The following is a 19,298-nucleotide window of genomic DNA, read 5'->3' as shown; positions in this document are numbered from 1 at the left end:
TTTCTAGCATTGTTCATATTCATATAGATGTTAATAAATTTACATACACACATATATATATGTATATATATATATATATATATTCATTAACATATATATGAATGTGGCCAATGCTAGAAATTCTTATATTGTGAAACGGATGAAGTAGTATTTAGCTGGTCTCAGATATATTAGTATGGTTGTGAAAAGACGAATATGCACTTCATTAAGATTATATGCTTCTATTGTACTACATGTTTAGCTAGACTTTTGGCATGCCCAAGCTCTAACAAATGATTTTTGCACCTAAATCGATTTCAAGTAGGTGGGCGAGAGTGGGGTTTAACCAATAGAGATAAAATAAGGACAATAAAAACAGCTAGTGGACCACATATCTCCACACGTCTCTTAAAAAAAGATTTATTTTACAACTGAATTTGAAGATAAGGTATTTTGTAGTTGAGAAAGTAAATACCAATATACTCCCTCCGGTTATTTATATTTATATTTAGCGTTAGAAAAGTTAAACTTAGTTTTCCCATCTTTAAATATATATAGTGAATGGATCGTATCGTAAAAAAAAAGACAACCGGATTATAGTTAAATAATTGGCCATGTATTGATATGGTGCAAATTAACAAAATTTCGCAGTAATGGTTGGCCATGTATTCCTGTGTACATTTATCAATATATCAATAAAAAAGACAAGAGGATAATAATAGTAATAATAAAGAAATGGAGAAAAGGAATCGAGGGGTTGGGAGTTCGACCGTACGAGGAGGTAGCATAGCGGCAGAATCGACCCCAAGCTTTCCTTCTCACGTAACATGCCGTTATTATATTATATATATTAAAATAATTAATCCAATTATTTTTTACCAGATTAATATTAATGTAATCCGTGTGTCAGCAGGCTTGAGAGGCTGCAGGTGGGCCCCATGATTCCGGGACCAATCACAGCTCGACAGCATACTGACACCCGTCCCCAAAAGCAAAGAGGCCTCTCTCTCTCTCGCCGATCCCTCTCCTCCTCCTCCTCTTCTTCTTCTTCCACTAGCTAGTTCGTCTTCCTCCTTCAGCTAGCTTGTAGCAGCTAAGGTTAGGTCGGATCGAGATCGGGATCGGCCGCCGGCGAGCGGCGAGCGGCGAGGATGGGGCGGGGGAAGGTGCAGCTGAAGCGGATAGAGAACAAGATCAACAGGCAGGTGACGTTCTCCAAGAGGAGGAATGGATTGCTGAAGAAGGCGCACGAGATCTCCGTCCTCTGCGACGCCGAGGTCGCGGCCATCGTCTTCTCCCCCAAGGGCAAGCTCTACGAGTACGCCACTGACTCCAGGTACACCTATAGCCTGATCGATTCCTTGCCATTTCTGGAGCACCTGAGCCCGCCTGAGATGGATGAACTCAATAATTCTCCTAGCTTTTTGCCGTTTCTGGCCGGCCGCTTCCATGGATTTCAGCTGCTGCTCTCTGAATTTGCCATGTTTGGTTTGTGCATCTGGTTGCATGTGTGCTACAGCTGATGATTTTATGCTTCACTAGTGTTGCAACACATGCAACACAGTCCAATCCAAGCTAGCTCAGCTACTCCAGGAGGAGGAGTCAGCTGCATGCCTCCTCATTTCGGGAAATCATCTCTCTCTCTTTCTATTTTTTCCCTTTCCTTTCTTGTTTCCCCTTTTGCTTTCCTGCTAGCTTGCTTCTCTCTCTACACCCTGCATACCCTTTTTGGGATTGATGGCCGGTTTTAATTAATTTCCCCTCCTTTCTTTAGTTAATTACTACCCTACTACTAATTCATCTCCTCCCGATCCTCTCAATTTCTCATCATATGGAGTACTACTAAAATATATATATGTAGTACGCACTTGGTGTGGCCGGTCTTTGTTAACATCATGTGCTTGCTTAGATTCAAGGGGATTATATATATAAGAGGATCTACTACTAAGTGTACTTTGTGATTACATCAGCTATCTATGTAGCTGATGATCTTGCTTTGGTCTTTTGCTGATGCATTGAGCTAGTGCTAATTCTCATCACCCTTCCATTTGATGTACTGCAAATAGTTTTTTATTCATTCGCTTCTTCTCCCTCTTCCCCATGTGATTTGATTGCTAGCTCCTTCCTGACTTTTATTTGGGTTGATTTCGTTCCATCTTCCTCTCAAATTAATCTCATGCGCGTGCCTTTGTTCTCCACCTGTCAAGAAATTAATTAAAGAATATATCACACGAATTACGAGGAGTCCACCACCAGTGTCATGCACTCCTCCCTATTGTTCACAGTCTGACAGCTGATGCATGCAAAACATCTTCTGTTTCTCAAGTAATTAATTCCCCTCTTCTTGTGAGGCTTGGCTTAAAATTATTCAAACAGCTGTTTTTCTTGCTTATGCATCATCTTCCTCAGATACCAAAACGTTGGAGATGGACAGATCTGGCCTTTCCTCTTCCCTTTTCTCTCATCCTCTTCTATGTTTCTGCCTCTTCTTAGATGAATCTTTATTTGGTATTATTCACGTTAAGCATCTCTTTAAAGAGCCCTAGATCAAATTTGATCTATCTCTTTTGGTTTAACTTCATGGCCAGTTGCTTGTGTGTTTTGGTCTAGAACGACCACGTACGCGAGATATTTCCTTTTCTGCTCAGCTGATTAATTAATAATGATGGGATAATTCACTAATTATTCTGGAGTTAGATCAAGAGATGTACTTAAACATCCTGTGACACGATGACTTCAAAAAATAATCTTGCTCTCTGTAAAATCACATAATAGCTAGCCATCGCCCGTGTTTCAGAAAAATAATTTATCTTGCTTGCTAGCTTTTGCTCAAAATGCGTTTCTGACGTCTAGGTAAAGAGGACTTTTACGGTCGTCTGTGTTGTACTGGAACAGTGCCCTGCACACTCCCCAGCGTCAAGATCAGTCTAAGGCGCTTCATTTCTAGCTCAGAAATCTTCACTTATTTGATCTTAATTATAGATCTTCCTGAGATAGATCTAAGGGTGTTCCAGTAAAACAGAAGAAGTCAAGTTCTTCAGGATCCTCGTGATATAATTAAACTGTAGTCTCACAATCCTACTGATCATCAAGGAGTCTGTAAACACCTATACGTACGGCTACAGGATTATGGGGAGGTTGGTCTAAAATAAAGGTGTTAAATTACTTGCAATTATCAAGATGTGCAAATCTCACCCAGTAATTCAATGGTGCTATTATATATAGTCTGTTTTGAACAGTTCCACTGGTTTTGTTAGGGTCCTTGCTGATGGCTGTTTAACGGTGCTGTTATATATAATCTTGATTATTTTTTTGCTAAATTTTCCTAAGCAACCCACTTCAAATTTTGGAATGGGTGAATTCTTATGTTCACACCCTCATATCACATGTGTCATGAGGAGCTTTTTTTTCGTCACACAGTCCCATACAACGTCCCTGTTTTCTTGAAGATAAGATAATTCATGCATGCACTTGAATATAACCGAGTGTTTTCATGTGCATGCTTTTTATTTGGCTGTGTCGAGTGTTTAGACAGCAAAAGAGCTCTTGTGCATACAAATGCCGATATCTATATATTAGTAGTCTTAATCCACATTTCAGCTTTAATTGCTTGGAATAGTTTGGTAGGCATTCCTAGCTTCAGACCATTTAAATATACTTCCTAAACGTTGTCATGAGAATGCTGAATGCAAAGTATTTACATATATAGTGGACTAATTTCAGATTCTGCTCATGATGGTTTTCCCTGCAGGATGGACAAAATCCTTGAACGTTATGAGCGCTATTCATATGCTGAAAAGGCTCTTATTTCAGCTGAATCCGAGAGTGAGGTAAAACACAGTAGGTTGTATGATATATAACTTTTACATGAAGGGAACATTATTGTTCCTTTTCTATTGCATTAGCATTTCAATCATATCATTTCCTTGTGGCCTTTTAAATCACATGTTAACAAAGCAGTTTTTCTGAATTCTATCGTTCTACTTGCCAAAAGTAGATGTTGGTAACCTTCTGTTTTATACTTTTTAACTTCAAACCTCGTGTCTTTTGCACTCTGGCATATTTCTTAAAATTTCTACTTATTGGGATATCATGCAGGAGAGTCCTCATTCCCTTCATTTAATCCCCTCAAATTTTATTTATTATGGTCATACAATTAATGGGCCACATGCATGGAAGTCGATCGCCAGCTTGCGATCAGCATCCTATCATTAATGTTATGATCTATACTAATTCTTCTGTAAATAAATTAAAATTGCACTTGTTTTTAACTAAATGCTACTATTCTATTTTTTTTATCCATACTCCGTTTGAGTGGTTTCTTTTGTGTTTCATGAAGCAATATAATATGCTTAAGAAAACATAGAAACATGCACAATACAATAATAGCGCTGGTAGAATCCGGTTGGAGACCAAATGTTTCGATATTCTAAGTGCATATTTATATATACTAAGTAAAACTGTAATCATAAACATGCATATGGACTGTGATCGATGAGATGTTTCTTCATTTTTTTTTCTCAAGATAACTCTTCCCCAGTTGACAACATGCACTGCATCCAGAAGTACTCATGGTATTTGTTTTCAGTACTGTTTGATGAGTAAAACTTTGGTAAGTGTTAAAAAATGATGATAAGTGCAAATATTTGTTCCTTTACCACTTCCACCTTCTTGGAGTAAAGAAAAAAATGTGTGTGGTTTGGCAAAGTTGTTGCATATATCACGGCATTAGTGTGCAGATAATGCGAATAAATGCATCAATAAGCACTAGGAGTAAGTTAATTAGTTCTCTACCTTAATTGAAAAGTTCATGTACATTTAAAAAATTTAAACATGCCTCTTTTTATCATTTGTTGAATTTCTACATTTATCAAGACAGCAAATTCTCATCTACTAATAAATTAATTTAAGGAGCTATAACTCCCTTAATTTTATCAAATATTCACATACACGGTTGCATTTGAGGATTTTCTATATACTCCACTAAATGAGGATGCATTTAGGTTCTTTATAATATTTTATTTCCATCGTTTCATCATCTGTTTATGTTTACAGTAATTTAGTAATAGTTCTCTAATTTTGACAGTAATGGTTGGCTCACAGAAAACATCAACCAACCATATATATTGGTTTATACTGACAAAGAGTTTTTTTTTGTACAGGGAAATTGGTGCCATGAATACAGGAAACTTAAGGCAAAGATTGAGACCATACAAAAATGTCACAAGTAATCGATATATATATCCAATTTCTATAATAATGTTAAATAAATTTCGAACTAATTGCACTAATTATTATTTTTAAACCAATTTAAAAGAGAACTTCCGGTATTGACTGCTGAAGATGACGTGAAACTAACTTATGTATCTTGTGTAGACACCTCATGGGAGAGGATCTAGAATCCCTGAATCTCAAAGAACTCCAACAGCTAGAGCAGCAGCTGGAGAGTTCATTGAAGCACATAAGATCAAGAAAGGTAGTATTTTTGGATAGTGGAATCTTTTTATTTGAACTCCCGACCTCTACACACCAAATGTACAGAAAAAAAAAAGGAGCAAATTATTACAAAGAAACGTAGTAATATATTTAGCATGTTCTGTTTCAAACTGGACTGAATTGAAATAATTCATGCATGCTCATGCCTGAGTTACATAAATATATATCCAAATGTCTTGTTGTCACTGCTACTTTGAAACAAATGTTCTTTTTTTTCCTTTTTGAGAAAATATATGAGTAAATATTTTCAGCACATTCTGGAGGAACAATTACCAAATATAAACTTTTTAGCACATTCTGGAGTACAATTACCAAATATGACGGACTAACTAGAACAATATGTTTGTGTTTGCAGAGCCACCTTATGCTTGAGTCCATTTCCGAGCTGCAGAAAAAGGTGACCAATTGAACTGCACTACTGTGTATGCATGTATATATGAATCGTGCATGCAAACCGTTGTTAGCTAGTAGTTAGTTATAGTTTACTCTTGGTTAGTCTCAACTGATAGTGCAGTTTTCTTGCATGAGTGCAGGAGAGGTCACTGCAGGAGGAGAACAAGGCTCTGCAGAAGGAAGTAAGTTGTCGAAAATATAGTATTTACTGCTGCTTATATTAATTAATTCATTCTGCTTGACTAGCCAATGGAGGCACTAAACATAATTAATTCATGCGCATTGGTTTTGATCAATTGATTTATCTTGTTGACAATTTTCCAATCTATCCATGGGTTTAATTACTAGTTTTGTCAATGGAGGCATTAGAGATAATTAATTCATATGCGCACTCGAAAGTTTGAAATTGCTGTAGTTTACTTGTTGGGTGGATCATATCGCCAATAATTTTTTTCCCCCACAGTTGACCGCAAATGAGAAGTAATTTTCTTTGCCTTCTAGACTTGACGGCTATTTTTTTAGCGTGTTGGCGATTGAACATATGACCTTGGGTTAAAACCACACATCTTTTATCATTGCGCTATCAAATGCATCTCGATAAATTTGTCCCTTATTAACGGTTTATGTGGTTTCCTTGGCGGTCGGTTTGTGCCTCTTAGAAAAAAATCGTGATGTTTGTAGTGTGCGCATGCAGCTGGTGGAGAGGCAGAAGAATGTGAGGGGCCAGCAGCAAGTAGGGCAGTGGGACCAAACCCAGGTCCAGGCCCAGGCCCAAGCCCAACCCCAAGCCCAGACAAGCTCCTCCTCCTCCTCCATGCTGAGGGATCAGCAGGCACTTCTTCCACCACAAAATATCTGGTACGTATATGTCTGCATTCATGTCTCATCAGTTGCTATTCAGTTATAAATTAATCTGTTACTGCACTAATTAAGATCGATCACACCCTTGTTAAGTTCTTAGTCTCTAATTAATTAACTGCATGTATATAATTATGCACATCTGTGCATAGTAGCTACCCGCCGGTGATGATGGGCGAGAGAAATGATGCGGCGGCGGTGGCGGCGCAGGGCCAGGTGCAACTCCGCATCGGAGGTCTTCCGCCATGGATGCTGAGCCACCTCAATGCTTAAGATGATCATCGTCGTCGTCGTCGGCCAAACAGCTGCCGTATGCACCGAGAATCATGGGAGCAACCTTGAATGAATTGAAGTCATTGATATCGATCCTAGCGATAATATATATGATTCTCCTAAAATGAAATTGATCTCAAAAAAAAAAAAAACCTAGCGATTAAGCTATTCTTATATATGTGTTTGCCTGCTGCCCCCTACCCTACAGGCTACATATGATTTGCAAGAAATTAATTATGAGCAAGGATCAGGATGTGTCTTTGTGTAATCATCAGCACGTACCTAGTGCTTCCTACTGATATATATGCATGCAATTGTGTGCATATAAATATATTTGCATGCCATGCTCCCGTGATGGTTAATTAATTTATGATTGTGTTTATACGCTAATTAACTGCAGATGCAAACTAATCAATCGAATTATATATCTTTTGTGATTGGATATATGGCAGGGGATTACATTTGGTGGTTTCTCAATTAATTCATTATTATGGAAATTTAAGAGTTCAAGATAATTTATATGATAATAGTGTTGTGTGTATATAGATAATCGTTAGTATTTATTAGTGACTACAAATGAATAGATATGTACTACTGGTTAATTAGAACTGCAAGTTATGCATGTATATATATTGTCTCCATATATTTATTAATTAACACGACTCATTATGAAAGAGAAGAACTATTCCATGGTAATTGTACCATCAGGTATGTGCTAAAAATTGTCTCTCTTTTGATGGGATCGAGATATTCACATTGAAACATAAATGAGTGAACTGATCATCCTTCTCTTTCTAGCTGATTGAACTTTTCATTGAATTGTCTAGTCCACAGCAGTACATCACGTTGAAATATATAAGTGAATTATATGTTTTCTTGGGTTACATGTAATTAATACGCACACACATCATACTCACACCCACATATACACCCTCTAAATATACTTAAAAGTGACGAAGGCCAGCGACATTTAATTTACAGGACTTCATTGGAGGGAGCTTCTAACTGCTACAGTTTCTCGCAAAATCAGAAGCTCCCCAAACATCTCGCAAAATCAGAAGCTCCCCAAACAGTCCAACTTTTGGTTTAGATTCTAATAAGTTGTAGTGGTAGAATTCAGAAAATGAACTAGAAGCCAAAAGCTAGCAAACCTAGGTTTTTCAGATTCTCAGAAGCTGGCTACCAATCAGTTACTTCTCAAAATCTTAAGTTCCTCCAAACAAGCTCTAAAATTATGTTGAAAGTGTTGCTTGTCGTAATAGTGCCGAGGGTAGATGGGCTGTACACCCCGAAAAAGTTTGCGCAAAACAAAACATACTGTATAAACGAAACAATTTATATTCGACAAAGGAAACCTAGCTATTCAAGGGAATAAATCTATATCGTACGAGCCAATTTGATAATCTGTTGGTAAATGTCACTACTATATCTAATTTATCTTGCCACTTAAGTCAAAGTTCCATCGTTGCTAGGATTCTAGCAGATGAAGTCGTGTACCCAGAATACTACCATCACATTACCAGTGTTATTCGAAATTGTCTATTCTTTTTTGCTTGACCACCGTAAACTTTTACACCAAATTGGTTATCATATTAAAAAAAATTATTGTAAACGGTGCAACCATGCATATGACACCATGTCATACGAAGGGAAAGAAAATACTGCTACACATACTTAAAAAATTCTTACATAATTATTAGATGGAGATTACAAATATCTAGATTTACTTATAGCATGCCACATTTAATAAAAAAAATGTACTTACATCCTTTTCCGAGGAAAAAATAATCACGATATGCTTTGGTATGTGGTAGTGAGAAAATCAGCGTTGATATTGCCGGACTAAACTGCAAATCAAAGAGAATCTTTAATGTTGTTACAGTCCCATTTTTCGTTTATTTATATGCTTATCTAAATCATGTATATAGCAAACAAAAAGTTATTTGTGAGTAAAATTTTTATATGCGTGTCTTTAATGGTTCAAAAGCAAATACTGTAAATAAACTACGATAAAAAAATTTAAAATATCAAATTTAAAATTAGATTTAAAAATTAAATTTTAACTTATATTTATAAGCATAAGCCAAACTACGAGGACGGGCTTCCTGTGTCGCTCTCACACAAAAGAACCAGGGTTTCGACAGAAAAGAGAAAAAGAAAGGAAATAATGGGATTGGATGGATAGGTGTGGTCTTGTAATGCCACTGGGCCGACATGATTGAGAAGGCCAGCCAATAAGATTTAGGGCCCATTAACAAAAATGATCTGGTGTACCAGGGTTTGCCACGTCCACATTGCTCCATCTCTGGACATTTCCACACACATACACACACTCTCTCTTGCTGTCTGATTGCCTTTGCCTTTTCTTTCATCTGCAGCCATTTGTGTCCCTCGGATAATAATCATTCACTTGCTTTGTGCAACCTTTTGCCCCTTTCTCTACTTCCTCTTGAAGACTGTGCAACCTTTTTTTGTTCAGATAAAGCTGCAATTTGAACACCACACATCTGTCCCCCATTTTAGTGTAAATTAAGTAATTACTTTTGAAGGTTTTGGTGTAAGTTAAATACTACTTTCGCAGGTTTTCGTGTACTAGAGCTTAAGGTGCTTTGGGGGGCAAATCTTAAATACTACTGCATTGCATCTGTCTCATATTACTTATCGCTTTGACTTTTTTCTTACAACGTTTGAATTATTTATTCTATTTGAAAAATTAGTATAAATGTAAAAATAATAAGTCAAACTTAAAAAACTTTTGATAATAAAACAAGTCACAAACAAAATAAATAATAATTCCAAATTTTTTTAATAAGATAAATGATTAAACATTATAAATAAAAACTTAAAGCGACAAGTAATGTGATACGGAGATAGTACATCACTAACTTTATATTTTGGAATAGAAGAAACATGTAACACAAAAATTTCACATTAGTGGAGTAATTTTTACATGCTACTATATCAGTTTAGTATAGTACTCCTAACAAGTCCTAGTCCTACCTAGTAAAAAAAAGGCAAAATAAGTTATACATATAATTTTAGATAAAGAAAATGTTATACAGGCTTCAATTTGGACAACTACTAATTTCAATTGAGTAATTTACATCAGTAAATGTACAGTAGGACTAACTCTTGGAGGAGTATTTCCAAGAAAGAAAGAAGGAAAAATGGCGGTGAAATGAAATGTCTAACGCAGGGAAGGCGGCGGGTCCGGAGTAGGCTGGGCGGCGGCGAGGTCGGCGGGGGAGAGGGTGCCGGAGTGATCGGCGTCGAGGTTGTCGAACTCGTCGAGGAACTCCGATATGTCCTCCTGGCTGATCTTGCCGAGCTCCTTGAGCTTGTACAGCACGAAGTCGGCGGCCCCGACGCGGCGGTCGCCGTCGAGGTCCGCCGCCTCCAGGTCCATGTTGGTGGTCCGGCGCCGCAGCACCCACCTCGCCAGCTCCCTCTGCCGCCGCTCCGTGTACAGCTCCGCCGCGTACAGGAAGAAGAGCGCCACCACCACCGTGCTCACCGTGATCCACGCCACCGCGAACGCGCGCCCCCCCTCCGACGAGAAGCTCCGGTCGCCGTACCCCAGCGTCGTCACCGTCGCGCACACGCAGTAGAACGCGTCCACCGCCCGCATCCCCTCCACCTTCCACAGCACAACCGTCCCCGACGCCACCGCCGCCACCAGCAGCAGCCCCGCCGTGTAGAGCTTGTACCTCACCTTGTTCATCTCCATGGCGCGCACCATCGTGTGCGAGTGCAGCGCGCGGAAGAGGAGCGCCTCCTGCTTCTCGACGAGGTAGTCGGCGGCCTTGCTGAGGAAGGTGCCGACGACGGCGACGCCGGCGAAGACGAAGGCGCAGGCGAGGAGCTTGGCGGCGTCGCTGGCGGGGACGAGGTCGCCGTAGCCGACGGTGGTCATGGTGACGACGCAGAAGTAGAGGGCGTCGAGGGCGCGGGTGGTGCGGGTGCCGGACATGTGGTCCATGGCGAGGTAGAAGGCGATGGTGCCGAGGAGGAGGTACGCGGCGAGGAGGAGGCCGACGAGCCGGAAGCTGGGGCGGCCGCCGCCGGTGAAGAGCGTCTTGGGAGGCGCGTCGGCCGCCGAGGAGTTGTCCTTGTCCGTGGGCGGAGGCTCGGAGGAGGGCGCCGTCCTGCATCGCCGGAACCTTCTTGCCGCTCCTTCCGGCGGCGGCTTCTGGTCGCCGCCGTCGTGAAGCAGCGGTTGTTGGTCGAGGGCCGCCATTGATTTGGTGATAATTGAGGTGGAATTTGAGCTAAGATTCAGAGGTGCAGCGATCGATCGATCATCGATGTGTGTGAAATAGAAATTGGGAACAGAAACAAAGGAGATAGAGGTGTGTCTGTGGTGGATTGGTTTCAGCATCAGACAGCTGGCAGGAAGTTAATGGATGGGGTGGTAATTAATTTAATCAGTCACTAAGAGCAATTTTAATAATATACCTCAGTTTAGCCCTCACCTTTTAACCTTAAATTAGCCCTCAAGAATCCAAATAGGTGGGCTAATTTTGAGCTAATGTGAATTAGCCCCCCTCAAAACATTACCCTCTCCAAAAGGGTGCTAATGGGGCTAATTTTGTGTGGTGACCATCAAAAAGCAGCTTTCACTCTCCTTCTCTCCTCTCTTTCTACTCTCTCTCTCTCCACCTTTTATCCTTGAATTAGCCCATGGATCCAAACATACCACCCTAGGCCAATGTTTAGCCTACCAATTCATGACTAAACATTAGCTCTCAAAATTAGCCCTGCGCTAATCTTCCAAACATGGCCTCAATCTAATAACTCATTCATATAATAGTTAGTTGTAGAAATACACTACATCATTAATACATAATCTACCCATCTCTCTCACATGGTTTATTAGAGCCCGTGCTGTAGCTGGCTACAGATCTGTAGCCCGCTTTTATTCTCTCTCTCCTCCACACAAGCAAAAATCTGACGTGGCAACTTGTATAGCCCGCTTATGTCAACTCTCTCTAAGAGCAAGTTTAATAGTATAGTCAACCTGTATAGCTCCAAATCATCTATAATTAATCTAATAGTTAGTTCATACAATAGTTACCTTTAAATATATACTACACAATTAATACATGGTCCCACCCGTCATACACACATGTATCTTGGAGTTAGTGCTGTAGCCGGCTACAAATTTATAGCCCCGCTGATCTTCTCTCTCATCTTTTATCTTTCTCGAAATATTTTTATAGGTGGCTTATAATCTGCGATGGTGTAGTACTGCTCTAAGTAGGTGATTACTCCGCAGGATCCGGATTGGATAGGTTTTGCTTAGGTGTGATAAATGAATGGGTGTGACGTGTCTGTTGTGATGCCGATGCCGGCGGGGAGGTGGCTGGTTGCTGTGTCGGTACGGACCTATTCTTTTCTTCACATGTGCGAATATATTGGTTACTGCTCCAGCTGTGAAGGCAAAGCTGAGTTGTAAACAGCTACCCGGTTCATTTTCGTTAAGCACATTTTTCGATCCAGTTGCTACACGGTGTGTCTCGTAAAAATATATATAAAAATTTTGTAAATAAAAAAATGCTTACTAATTGATTAATCGTGCAACTAATTATCTATATCATTTATGTGTGCCTGATTAGCTTAGCTAATAAACCTTACCAAACACAGTATAAATGATACTCTCTCTTAGGAGTACATAGGATACATTTTTCTTTTCTAAAAAATTCTAAATAAAATATAAAAATAAAAATTTCCAAATTTAAACTCCTTGGAAAAAAATAACACGAGTAAATTTTATACTCCTAATTAATCCCTTTTATTTAATTATGCATGCCACCTATATGATCAGGGGTGGACCGGGCCTCAAGCCACTGGGCCATGACCCTGATGCCTCCTGGACTGCAAGCCCACTGTGCTGAGCATGCAACTTCTTACCATGCAAACCTCGAGAACTTCAAACCAGAACTCGATGCAGTTGATGGGAGCATGGATTCTAATTTAGCTATGGCGAATAACAATTCAGCGTCGTTATCTTTGAATACTTTTTAGTCAGAAATCATCATAAGCAATTCTTTTACTTGTAAGTAATAAGTCAATGAAAGCCTTTATTCATTGGATATACGTGTTACATGTACTATATAAAAATCAAGGCCATGCATATCCATGATCCATATGGAGAGCTCGATCGAGCCACCAATTAATTAATTAACGGTATTTAGAAACATAACTAAATCAGTTAATTAATCCAATAAAGGGATTAATAACAATGTCGACAACGTTATTTATTCATTAATTAACTAATTCTTCTGTATGCGATCGAGCTGCAGCCATAGACGTCGACGTATTTCTTCTTCTTTTTCGTCGTCGTCAAGCTAGGAGCAGCTTGTCCTTCTTCTTCCTAGGCAGAGACGACAGGGTAGGACGGCGCCATGGCGACACCGCACGCGCCCTGGCTGCCGACGTCCTTCTCCAGCTTCATGTATCCGCCGTCCCCCCAGGTTGTTCCCCACGAGTTCTTGATGATCCAGTAGCCGCCGCCGCCGCTCCCGTCCGCCTCCGCGCCGTACCCCACCACCGCCACCGCGTGGTCCAGCTTCGTCCCGCAGCTGTCCGCCGTGAACACCCCGCTGCCGTAGTGCCGGAACATGGCGCCGCTCCCCTCGATAGCCACCGACACCGGCTGGCTCGCCACGGCGGCGGCCAGCGACCCCTCGTCGTTGGTGTTCACGCGCTGGTAGCCGCTGATGGTGGCGGCGACGCCCGACGCCGACGACGAGGCGTCGAACTGGCACGCCCCCTGCGCGCCCTGGTAGGCGTAGGCCGCCTCGGTGGTGACGCCGCCGCTGTTGGCCATGTACTGGAACGCATTGTCGAGGCTACCGCCGGTGCAGCCGCCGTTGTCGGCGCAGTCGAGCAGCTGCTGCTCCGACAGGGACACCAGCTCGCCGGTGGTGATCTGGTGGATGCCCTCCACGGCGGCCACCGTCGAGAAGGCCCAGCAGCAACCGCAGGATCGTTGGTTCTTGACGCCGGTGACGGCGCCTTGCTGCCGCCAGTCAACCTCGGCCGGCTGCTGCTCATCCTCCGACGAGAGGCGGGTGGTGGCGTTAGCTGCGGCGTACATGGTATTGGCCGGGTTGTAGCCGGTGTACATGGCGGCGAACTCGGCGTCGGTGAGGTCGGTGAAGCGGTTGGTGGCGAGGCGGTAGCGCTTGTTGCCGGCGGCGTTGGAGCGGTCGATGAGGTCCACGTTGGCCTTGAACACCCGGAACCGGCGAGCCTTCTCGGCGGCGTCCTTGTACGTGCGCCCGTGCTCCGCCATCCACTTGTCGTGCCTCGCCTCCATCGTGCCGGCGCGGCTGGCCATAGTCACCTTCGCCATTGTCGACAGGCCGCCGGCGACGACGAGCAGCAGCGAGGCTGCCATGACCTGCAGCTTACTACTAGTACGAGCCATATGATGATTAATCAACGACTTAATTAGTTACCTAGTGTAACTAATTAATGTAGCTAGCTAGCTTATTACTCGAAGCTATTAGAGGTGTGTGTGCTGTGCGTGGTGTGGTTTGGTTTGGTTTTGGAGGAGGGGCTAGGGTTTATATAGATTGCATGATCGATCAAGTACGTACACTACACATGCATGTATGGAAGCATGGGAGTAAATCTTCCATTAATTAATTAGTTGGTCAATGACTAGTAACTACCTTGTTCCATGTATATGAAGAAGCTATATATCGTGGCTTATACTCCACGAGTCCACGTCGTCCGGTCCACCGACTAGACTAGACCAAGGTATTCGCTCCTCTGAACGACGCGTATCTATTGCCAAACTACTTTAATCACCTGAGGAATGTTCTCTCGTTTGTTTAAACATTATCTAAACGGTTATGAAAAATGACAATACTCACATAACATATCTCTACAACTTCATAAAATCTTAGTTCTAAACTTAATTCGCACATCGAGATATAAAAAAGACAAATTCTACCCATAAATAGTAGTGTACTGTTCACATCTGAATTTTTTTTGGGTTAATTGGATCCATGCCACGCGAATTGTGGCAAATCAAAAAAATGCCACACCTATTCTGGAATCCGGGTGCATGCCACTACTATTTCGTCAAATTGGAACCATGCCACAATGTACGCCCCGCGCGCGCTTTGCCACCGTTTTAGGGTACCGTATTTTCGTATGGACGTTTCTGCCCTCGTGTTCACGTGTGCTTAGACCAGCTCTGGTCCGGCTCGAACAGCCCGGTCGCCATTCGTTCCCCACACCGAAACCCTAGCTTCTTGGAGGCGGCGCAGGCAATGGCGCCGACGCAATCGACGGTGGCAGAGCAGGGCGGCGACGCAGGCTACGGCGACGGAGGGCAGCGTCGTAGGCGGCGGCGCAGGCTTCGGCGGCGGAGCAGGGCGGCGGCGCAGGCGAAGGCGGCGGAGCAGGCCGGCGGCGGAGGCTACGACGGCCGAAGGGGAGGACCTCTGCCGATGGAAGGATGAGTGTGCAGGGGCCTACGCCTGCATCCCCCACCGCGTTGGCAATGTATTTGGGCGAATCCCTTGTACGGGTTGCTTCCAAACCGTGAGTACCTTCCCCCATGAACTCTTTATGCAGATAAAATTGCGATTTGAGTTTCGATTTGAACTTTGTATGTGCGATTTGAGTTATTGTTTTGTCATCGTTGGTAGGCATTGGTTTTCAGTCGATGTTAGGGTGCAACCCTATGCGACAGTAGATGCTGATGGTAGGAAAATCATCAGTAAAGGAGGCACTGGGCATTGGGTAATCGATTCAGAGAGTTTTTCGTTTGATTTCCTAATGGAAAGTTTGAGGGTTGCGTTTAAGTGGGGCTCGAACCAGTCTCCCTCAGTGTGGTATTTTAACAAAAATTTGGGTGAGGATGTTAGGCTCACAGGGGACACTGATTTGCCAGATATTTTCGAGATGTATGCAACCGAGGCCAGTTTCCACCTACTTGTAGCAGTTCTTGAGTGAGGAAGAATATGTTGGTGTTAATGATGAGCAGTTGTATCTGCCTCCAAAACCTACTCAGCCACCTGACACCTCTGGCCAATCCTCTCAGCCTGCTGCCACAGGGTTTGGTGGCCAATCCTCTCAGACTGCTGCCACAGGGATTGAAGCTCCTGAGGTAGAAGTCACTGATGAAGACCCTCAGGTTGTTAGAGTGTTGCATGATCCAGAGAATCCAAATATAGTGAAGAATGCTCTATTCCCTGACATGATATCTTTTAGAAAAGCAGTTAGGCATTATGCAATTAAGAAAGGTTTTGAGTTTGCTGATTTGAAGACATAAAACAAGATTCATTGCAACCTGTCGCGCTGAAGGCTGTCCATGGAGAATACGTGCTTCCCTAATCCATGATAAGAAAACAAGTAAGGTATAAATGTATTATTTTAGTTAATTTATTTATTCATCTCCTGAAAGTAGTGTTAGTTTTAGTAACTTTTTATCACCATGTCATGTCATGCAGATTACAGTTCTTCCCTTTGAACACAAATGTGCATCTACCAAACTAAGAGAGGGCAAGATGGCTACATAGGGCTGAGTTGCTGATAGGCTTGGTGATTGGTTGAAGAACAATCCAAAGAAGGGTGCTAAGGATGCAAGGGGGAAGCTGCAAGAACAGTATGAGATCAAGTTGAAGTATTCAAAGGCATGGTCAGATATGAAGTTAGCACTAGAACAGATACATGGTAAATATGAGGAAAGTTTTCAGTTGCTTTTCAACTGGAAGGCTGAAATTGAGAGGAAGTGTCCAGGTAGTATAGTTGAAATTGAATTGGAGAAGTTAGGTGTGCTTCAAGCGTTTGTTTGTAGCTCTAAAACCATGTATAGATGGCTTTTTGCAAGGGTGTAGGCCATATGTGGGTGTAGACTCAACTAAGTTGACTGGAAAATACACTGGACAGTTAGCTTCAACCACCTCTGTAGATGGTCACAACTGGCTGATTTATGTATCATATGCAATTTTTGATTTGGAAACTGATGACAACTGGTTGTGGTTTATGAAACAATTGAATAGAGTTATTGGTTGTCCTGAAGGGTTAGTTATCTCAACCGATGCATGCAAGGGGTTAGAAAAGGCTGTTAGTGCTGCATTTAGTGATCCTGTTGAGCATAGAGAATGCGTTAGGCACCTCTATGCTAACTTCCTAAAGAAGTACCATGGTTCTGTTATCACTGAGAATTTGTATCCAGTTGCTAGGAGCTACACCGAGGAGGGTTTCAAGTACCATATGCAGCAAATATATGCAGTGAAACCAGATGCAATAGAGCTTCTTGAGCTACATCATTCAAGAATTTGGTACATATGTGGCTTTGGAGATAGCAGCAAATGTGACTATCTGACAAACAATGTTTCTGAGAGCTTTAATGCTCATATCAGAAATCTGAAAGGACTGCTACCTCATGAACTTGTTGACAGCATACGAGAGTTAATAATGGAGAAGATGGCCACTAGAAGAGATGTTGGCAAGAAAATGGATGATGGAATCATTCCAGGTGTTATGAAGCAGCTTAATGATGCCACATCTCTTCTTAAAGTGGTGAAGATTGCCAGAAGTGATGATGGGTTTGCAGAGGTCACACTTGTGGATACTGACAACAAGACTAGAAGGCATATTGTTGACCTAGACAACCAAAAATGCTCCTGTAGGGCTTGGCAAATAACAGGGAAGCCATGCAGGCATGCATTGGCCTGGATATGTAGCAGTGGAGGAAGGATACAAGATTTTGTGAGCCCATATTATAGTGTGCAAATGTTCAGGATAGCTTATGCAGGCAGAGTACCACCTATGACTGACAGGACACAGTGGCCAGTAGTTGATTTGGGCTTCAAGGTGCATGTCCCTAAGCAGAAGAGAGGTGCTGGGAGGCCTAGAGTACAGAGAATAAGGGGATTTCTTGAGCCTGGAAGAAAGAGAGTGAAATGCAAGAGATGTAAAAGATTTGGACATTTTGAGAAAACATGCAAGCTGGCTGAACCTACAGATGCAGATGATATGAGCAGCCACTACACCCCCCCCCAAAAAGGGTATATTGCTGTCATTGTGCTTTCATTCTTAATTAATCTTTGTGCAAGCGGTTTGTGTTCTTTAACTCCAACTTGATAAAAAAACCCAACTTGATAATTATTGTTAGTTACACTCCTGATATATTGTGCTATGTTGTAGTCACTAAGATTCAGGCTTGTATGCTTGCCATATGGTCTAAAAATTCTCACTTTTTTGTAGGAAGAGACAAGTGTGCAGGCAAGGAAATGATCCAGGAGTGTCAACAAGTGAAGCAAGCTGCTCTGCACCAAAGAAGAAAAAAACACCTAGGAAAAAAAAGACACAAAAAAAGAAGAAGACTCCCCAGAAGAGGAAAGACCTAGCATCCTCAAGTGCACCACCAACTAGAGTAGTTAGGAGCCTATCTACCTATCTTCGACTGTAATGCCAGCTGCCTCCTCTCTAAGTATTTTGCTAATTGCCAATGGCTGTGATGAACTTGTAATGCACGTGTGCCTGTGAACTTGTAGTAACCTATTTGCAGTGACAATGTAGCCTGCCCCATCTCTTAAGTATTTTGCTAGTAAGGCTGCTATGAACCAGTAATGTTGCTCATGTATGTCTGTACTGTTGTATGCATATGTTGAGCCTGAAAACTGAAATTATGGAATGCATCAATGATCTCTTTTGCTGAAAATTTACTGTACTCATGTGCTCTCTCCTTTTGTAAAGATTTCTGTGCTGTAAACTGAAATTATGGAATGCACCAATGATCTCTTTGCTGAAAATTTGTGATGGACAATTGTCTGCATGACACTGATTCTATACAGGAATCTGACAATTTTTCCCAGGAATCTGCAAATTTTATGGTTCTATTATTGTAACAATTCACTACTTTCTTCTCAAACATACACTTTCATTCATATTGTTCAGCACTGCACATACACATACTTTCTTCTGAAACATACTCTTTCATTCATATAGGTCACCACAGTACATACACAGGACAATACATGACAATACATCCATATTTCCAATCCAAAATACACTTGTTGACAATACATCCATTTTTTTTCCCATCTAATTTCTACCTACCATTAAGCAAGCAAATAAGACAGTGATCACTAAGGTAAGGTATAGAAGTCTAGCACGGCTAAATTTAACTTCTTCCAACTGCTTCTTCATCGCTAAACACTCCAGCCTACACTGGTTGAGCGTCTCAATTGTTGACTTCAACTCATTTTCCTTTGCATCAAGGACCTCACAAATCTTCGCTTTTTCATTCTTCTCATCATCTAAATATTGGC

General features: G+C 41.8%; 4 protein-coding genes across 7 annotated transcripts; 2 read left to right on the top strand and 2 right to left on the bottom strand.

Moving 5' to 3' along the window:
• The first annotated feature begins 978 nt into the window (after window positions 1-978).
• Window positions 979-7,365, top strand: LOC127779419 (MADS-box transcription factor 15). Of its 4 annotated transcripts, none has more exons than XM_052306189.1 (8): window positions 979-1,315; window positions 3,731-3,809; window positions 5,142-5,206; window positions 5,356-5,455; window positions 5,831-5,872; window positions 6,009-6,050; window positions 6,550-6,726; window positions 6,882-7,365. In XM_052306189.1, the coding sequence occupies exons 1-8, from the start codon at window positions 1,131-1,133 to the stop codon at window positions 6,912-6,914; spliced, it is 723 nt and encodes a 240-aa protein (XP_052162149.1). In that variant the 5' UTR covers window positions 979-1,130; the 3' UTR covers window positions 6,915-7,365. The 4 variants fall into 4 exon arrangements, with proteins under 4 accessions (XP_052162149.1, XP_052162150.1, XP_052162147.1 ...); XM_052306190.1 differs by having other exon boundaries at window positions 6,879-7,365; XM_052306187.1 differs by having other exon boundaries at window positions 980-1,315; window positions 6,563-6,726; window positions 6,879-7,365.
• Window positions 7,366-9,897: 2,532 nt separating this feature from the next.
• LOC127778780 (two pore potassium channel b) lies at window positions 9,898-11,377 on the bottom strand. The gene has a single exon (XM_052305400.1). The coding sequence runs from the start codon at window positions 11,375-11,377 to the stop codon at window positions 10,187-10,189; it is 1,191 nt and encodes a 396-aa protein (XP_052161360.1). The 3' UTR covers window positions 9,898-10,186.
• Window positions 11,378-13,372: 1,995 nt separating this feature from the next.
• Window positions 13,373-14,401, bottom strand: LOC127779226 (ervatamin-B-like). Its single transcript, XM_052305965.1, has one exon. It carries the CDS (start codon window positions 14,399-14,401, stop codon window positions 13,373-13,375), a length of 1,029 nt encoding a protein of 342 aa, XP_052161925.1.
• An 883-nt stretch (window positions 14,402-15,284) lies between these two features.
• LOC127779225 (uncharacterized) lies at window positions 15,285-18,178 on the top strand. The gene is made up of 6 exons (XM_052305964.1): window positions 15,285-15,354; window positions 15,680-15,759; window positions 15,962-16,237; window positions 16,575-16,758; window positions 16,850-18,032; window positions 18,172-18,178. The coding sequence occupies exons 1-6, from the start codon at window positions 15,285-15,287 to the stop codon at window positions 18,176-18,178; spliced, it is 1,800 nt and encodes a 599-aa protein (XP_052161924.1).
• Window positions 18,179-19,298: the final 1,120 nt, after the last annotated feature.

The sequence above is a fragment of the Oryza glaberrima genome, chromosome 7 (genome assembly GCF_000147395.1).
Source record: "Oryza glaberrima chromosome 7, OglaRS2, whole genome shotgun sequence".
NCBI classification, from domain to species: Eukaryota; Viridiplantae; Streptophyta; class Magnoliopsida; order Poales; family Poaceae; genus Oryza; species Oryza glaberrima.
Note: the sequence above shows the minus strand (reverse complement) of the source record. Positions and strands in the feature narration are given on the sequence as shown.